The following is a 6,274-nucleotide window of genomic DNA, read 5'->3' as shown; positions in this document are numbered from 1 at the left end:
GACACAAGAGTGTTGGACATGAAGGGAGGGAGGGTGGAGGATAGAGGTTTTGGCTAGGAGGATGGGGTTTTGAGTAGGAGGATGGGGTTTTAACAGGGAGGGGTGGATGGGTTTGACTGGGAGAGGATGGGGTTTTGACTTCCTCGGGAGGGTAGGAGGATGGGGTTTTGGGTGAGGAGTGGTAGGGGTAGGAGGATAGGGGATGAGGTTTGGCTGGGAGGGTAGGAGGATGGGGCCTTTTGGCTGGGAGGAGGTAGGAGGATGAGGGGATTTTGGCTGATGATGGGAGGAGTTATGAGGATGGGAGGGGGCAGGAGGATTTTGGCTTGGGTGGGAGGGTAGGAGGATGGGGTCTGGGTGGGAGTAGGGAGGATGGGGTTTGGCTGAGGGTAGGATGATGGGGGGAGGACGGGGGTCTCGGGTGGAGGGTGGGGGGATTGGGTTAGGGGTGGGAGCAGGATCGGGTGGGAGGGTAGGAGGATGGGGTTTGGGGTGGGAGGGTAGGAGGATGGGGTTCGGGTCCAGAGTGGGAGCGAGGGAGGATGGGATGGGGTTGGGTAGGGAGGATGGGGGTTTGAAGTCAGATCATTCCCTGATACGATGCATAACTCTCTGCAAAAAAGACTTGACACTAGTGTTGGGAATTGGTTAAAATCTCATTGGTTCATTGGTTCATTACAACCGATCAATCATCGAAAATAATTGGTTAGCGTCATTTATCAAATTTTCCTGGTTATGTTTTTAATGCACAAAACATAAAGAAAAAACATGTAGTTCTTTCTGGGTTGTTTTTTGCAAATTGCACAAAATGCATTTGCAAATTTCACATCTTTACAGGATGACTGATACCTTAGGAACATAAATTACCTTAACTCTTTAAGATAATTTCAATCATGACTTGGAATGAGCTTGTAGTGCTTATGAAATGTAACAGACAAAACCTACTTTGCGAAAAATATTGTTAATGCAAACAGGTGTTCCAAAATTGTTTGTGCTCGATTATGAGAAAACATGATAGATTGCTTGGTTGTTTAGTCATAGCGACCAATCTTCGATTATTTCAATTAATTGGACCACCACTACTTGACACCCCTTCATAAATTAGGTTCTCAGAATATCTGATCAGCCATTACAATTGCCACAACACTTTCGTGCTTAAATTGCAAATACTGGTTCACAATGTCTATTGACTAGGTGTTTGTGTAATGCTATTTAGAAGTAAACGCCAGTCCGTATATCTTGTGACTAGTTTTGACTTGAGGACCAGTTGCAGTGAAACCCTGGTGAGTACCTTTGAATTCACACATGGCCTGGAAGTTCAGGCTTTTAGTTACATTGAGCCAGCATTGTTTGGAATGGCTTTAAATAGTATTTCAGTCATGTCAGGCAAGGATGGGGTTTAATGCCATGTTCAAAATTATTTCACTTCTACAGCAATGTGTGAAGTGCGTGCATGGCTGCTTGTGCTAGTCAGGGCTAATGACTGATTCTAATGCCAGTCCACTGAGATACCACACCACTGTTTAACATGGACACCACTCACAGTACACTGGCTCAGAACTGACCACCCCATGTTTTATACCCATAATGCCAAGCACCAGGCAGGACAACAACATGTATCACCTTTAATGTTGTGAGGTATGGTGCACTAGAGTATCAACCACCGACCTTCCTCTCTCTGGGAGGGGCTCTCATCCACTAAACCACAGAGGTGGTCTCAGTCATACCAAGATATTGGGGCTTAATCCTTGGTGACATCCACAGCAATGCAGGTTATATTCCTCTAAGAAACCCACAAGCATGGAACTACAAGACTGTGGAGGTTATTGCAGTCACTCAGACTCACACACACAGACAGAAATATTTAGCACTCATGGAACAGCAGATCAGTTCAGCTCTTCATCAAAGTCAGGTTCTTTCTTGATATGATTGACTGGAATAAGTTGTTCCCCTGTTAAAGATGCCGCAATTGCTTGACAGAACCTCTTCTGAAAGTCCATGTCTGTACGTTTAACAGAGGACAGACTATCTTCAAAACCACCAAGACTTGTTTCACTTTTGCTGGCAGATCCTCTTGAAATTCAGTTACAGAACTGGAAGTCATGTCCACACTGAGCATATGCGGATTGTCCTGATCTTGGTGGTCCTCAGGGCAGTCCTCATCTTGGTGGTCCTCAAGGCCGTCCTCATTAGATTCATTCTCCTCTTTGACAATCATATCTTCATCAAATGCTTCACTATCCTCAGCAATATCCGACTCTTCTTTCAATGCTTGTTGGTTTCTAGCTTTCAACAGTTCCATATGTTTAAAGACAGGGACAGATTTGTATCTAGGGGGTTTCACGAACAAGGGACGTGGTACCTCCCCTCCTTTCTTATCTCTGTGCACCTTCATATGAGCGTGGAGATTGCCAGCTGTTGTACAAGCCTTCCCACAAAGGTGACATTTGTGAGGACGTTCTCCCGTGTGAGTACGAATGTGTGCATTCATTGTGCACAAGTCAGCAAAACCTCGAGCACAGTATTCACAAATATAAGGTTTTTCTCCAGTATGAGTACGCATGTGTCGCTTGAAATTAGCAGAACTAATAAAACCACGGCCACACTGATCACACTGGTATTCCCGTTCATCACCATGAGTCTTTAAATGGTTCTTGAGATTGTGGAAGTGTTTGAAAGTCTTACCACACTCTGTGCAAACAAAGGGTCTCTCCTCACCAGCACATTCGAGCCATGACTGATCTCGGATTGGGATGATCCGAGGTCGCCCTGTACGTGGGCGGTCATCAGTTGATCCTGTCGTTTTTAACTTACTGACTAATCGGTGAATTGTACTCCGAGCTGTTTTCATTTTTTTAGAAACTTCGTACTGGGAGTAACCTTTGTCTAGCATTTCCTTCACTTCCTCTCTCTGTTGTTTTGAGAGTCGAGGCATCGCAAGTCTCTTTAATTGAGTCTGTGAACGAAGAGAACTCAAGTATTAGATTTCTAAGCATGCCAAATGGAATTCAAATGTAACTGTTGTTTAACATGCAGAACTAACACAACTTATGATAAACTATGTTCAGAGCAGGGGTGGAAATAACCCATTGCCCGACGTCCGAGTCCAGTGTTTTTTTCTGTCGGGCAAGCAAATTTGTATATCACACTGTACCGGTGTCCAGTTGACTTTCCAATGTTAATTATGTTGTATATTTTTAAACATCAACAAGAAAACGGCCTGTATAGTGGAAAAATTATCAGGGCAAGTGATTTTACATGTGCCACTGTTCCGGAGTACACTAGCAATTTTAAAATTATTTCCGACCCTGTCAGAGTGTAAAGAAGTGAATTTGGTGACGTATAGACTCACTGGGCATTGAGTGACCCTCATTTTCCCCCATCATTTTAACACTGATATACAGGAGTATATGGATTATGGATGAGAAACAAGATCACCACTGACATATGTATGTGTTTTGTAAACTCCCAATGTGAAAATTACACATGATAACTTGGTTCAGAGACACTTAGAAGTTGGTGTAATAAGTAAAGATAAGGATATATGGATGAAAATTTTGTTTGAATTATGAGTGACATTTTGGTGTAGGTTACAATGAGTCTGGATGAGAGGACATACATACAAAAAGTATTTACTTGTTTTAACAGTGTTAATCAGTGGATAATCTGTGGGGGCAGTGGTGTGTTATATTTATTCTCTGGAAAGTACTACAGGGTACAACCCTAAGGGACCCTCCACTACATTCAGGGGTGGTGGGGTAGCCTAGTGATTAAAGCATTCGCTCGTCACGCCCAAAACCCGGGCTCGATTTCCCACATGGGTACAATGTATGAAGCCCATTTCTGGTGTCCCCTGCGGTCATAAGGCTGGAATATTGCTAAAAGCGGCGTAAAACTAAACTCACTCATATCAAGACCCTTTGATTGAGGGGTCCAGGGGATCCTCATCAATACATTTTACACGTCCATGTTGCTAATATGAGGGTACGACAAAGTAGGAAAATGGTATAGTGTAGTGAGCATTCAGATAATTATAGCCTGGAATGAATCAGTGATCATGTGGACAGTGGTCGTGGCTGATGGGTGACATAACAACTCTTGACTTGCTGTAGGTACGTTCTCTGCATTTCTGTGTTTATCTCCAGATGCAGTATTTGGGGTTTTCGTCGTCCATTCTCTACATACATTTGCGAGTACTGGATGCTAGGGGTGACTATTGAGGGGGAACAACTATTGCGATAGCGATAGTCTATTGCGACTAACTATTGCAATACTATTGTAATAGTTTTTCTCTCCTTGAATTGTCTCATTCGAAGTCATTTCCCAAATGAATGTATAGGTTATATGAAATAAAACAATTTGAAGTCTCTTTAAATAACTGGCAAGAAAACAGATCAAGTCAACAGTTAAAACATAAACTTATTGTTATTCACAATTTCAAACTCTGAGTCGCATGCTGTGTTTGGGACATGTTTGTTCAAAAGGTAACAGGGGCGGACAACTGTAACTCAAAGTGAAGGAATCTGGTACTTCCTATATTTTGCACTGCGCATTTACCAACGGAAGTCAATTACTAAACTATCGATAGTCACACATACTATCGATGCATCGATAGTTTTTCGTTTCTACCATCGGGTAATTGCTATCCGTGACTCAACAATAGCAATCCATCGATAGTTTGATGCATCATTAGAGCCCTACTTGATGCACATTTGTGTGTCGCATAAAACCCTGCACACAGTAATCAACTCAAATGTGGTCAGGGTGACCAGGACTGCTGGTTCGGTTAACAGATGTCATCCTAAACCAATAGACCGATGCTCACAGTATCAGTCACTGGATTGTCTGGTCAAGGTTTGTTACTGATCCTGTGCACACGGAACTTGTAGAATAGTACCTAATTGACTTCTCAAAGTTACTACAAAATTATTGATACGAAAATTCAAAGATGCCAGCATTTCCATATTAATTCCAGGACGAAAACGCGTTTTTTGTTGATCAAAGTGACCTCACACTAAAGGCAGTGCTAAATGGGACAAGTGCGCTTTCGATTGTCGCAGCATAGGTTGCAAACAAGTCGAGAACAAAGGCAGAATCTCATTTCGGTAAGACAAATCGCCCCATGAAATGTAACATAAAACAAAACACCAAACATATATATGCAAATATACATACCCTACACGTTCAAAGACATCAAGACAGATGTACGGTGCAGAAAAACGAGCGTCCAAGTCAAGAAATCACACTGGCACCATCAACGAACTGCATAAGCTGGGTCCCGTCTCCCCTTACAGGCAAATGTGACGATGGCTCAGAACGAATGACAGGCTGTGTTTGGTGCGGTTCTGTTGTCTTCGTCCGTTATGTCTGCGCTTCGGTCGAGTTGTTCAATATACTCTCGCATTTCTTTTCTTGGTCTGCGTACGATAGTCTGAACTCTTGCATAGTGGTATTGCTCTAAAACCTAAGTGGATCAATCAGTTCGTTACTCGATCGATTCAGAAACGTCTGTGTCTGTGTTGTTTGAAAACCCCTCTATTACCCAGAGTTCTATGCGGCAAGCAGAGAATGTTATGCTAAATCATCGCTGCGCCAGTGTCGGGAAAAACCCAGGAATTTGACGACGCGCATACGGAGCCGGAAACCAGTTAACGAACTTGCACGCTCGCCAGTTGATGTGTTCACACTCAAATGCGGTGACAACATTATACACCATACTTAACATATTGACTTAGTCACAGGCCAGGCTGGTACTCATTCATTATTTACAACCTGGGCTAGGTAACTGTAAGTGCACTACCAAGCGGAGGATTGGGGGCACCAGTCTAAGTCACTTGTAATTTGCATATCACGTGACTGCACCTTTCCTGTTGTTTGTAAACAAACGTCTGTTCTGAATTTAGACCAGACTGGCTTAGTGGAAGCCATTATTATATAAAGTATGTTGTGAATATTGTTTTCCAGAAGGGTATAAGATATGGTATTGCAGGTGGACCAGTGAAGAATATGAAACACATCTTTTTATAGTGATCGTGGATCCCTATCTCTCTCCATCCAGCCATATAACAATGTAACAAAGGCTAAATTCGACAATGGAAATAGTTTTTCATGATTTAGGATTTTTTCTAAATGAGTGAGTGACTTTAGTTTTACGCCACACTCAGCAATATTCCACCTGAATGATGGTGGTCTGTAAATAATCGAGTCTGGACCAGACATTTCAGTGATCAATAGCATGAGCATCGATCTACACAATTGGGAACCGATGACATGT

General features: G+C 42.8%; 1 protein-coding gene across 1 annotated transcript; it reads right to left on the bottom strand.

Moving 5' to 3' along the window:
- Positions 1-485: 485 nt before the first annotated feature.
- Positions 486-5,559, bottom strand: LOC124266208 (zinc finger protein 235-like). The gene is made up of 3 exons (XM_046701016.1): positions 5,176-5,559; positions 1,081-2,956; positions 486-624 (listed from the first exon to the last, which is right to left on the bottom strand). Exon 2 carries the CDS (start codon positions 2,933-2,935, stop codon positions 1,955-1,957), a length of 981 nt encoding a protein of 326 aa, XP_046556972.1. The 5' UTR covers positions 2,936-2,956; positions 5,176-5,559; the 3' UTR covers positions 486-624; positions 1,081-1,954.
- Between the last annotated feature and the right edge of the window lie 715 nt (positions 5,560-6,274).

The sequence above is a fragment of the Haliotis rubra genome, unplaced genomic scaffold (genome assembly GCF_003918875.1).
Source record: "Haliotis rubra isolate DU_JTF1 unplaced genomic scaffold, ASM391887v1 Scf124, whole genome shotgun sequence".
In the NCBI taxonomy this organism is placed as follows: Eukaryota; Metazoa; Mollusca; class Gastropoda; order Lepetellida; family Haliotidae; genus Haliotis; species Haliotis rubra.
The sequence above is the reverse complement of the archived record's forward strand: the minus strand, read 5'-3'. Positions and strand labels throughout refer to the sequence as shown.

What these genes read in the sequence shown, in the direction of transcription:
- LOC124266208 (XM_046701016.1), bottom strand. Translation starts at nt 2,935, where the DNA reads ATGCCTCGACTCTCAAAACAACAGAGAGAGGAAGTGAAGGAAATGCTA.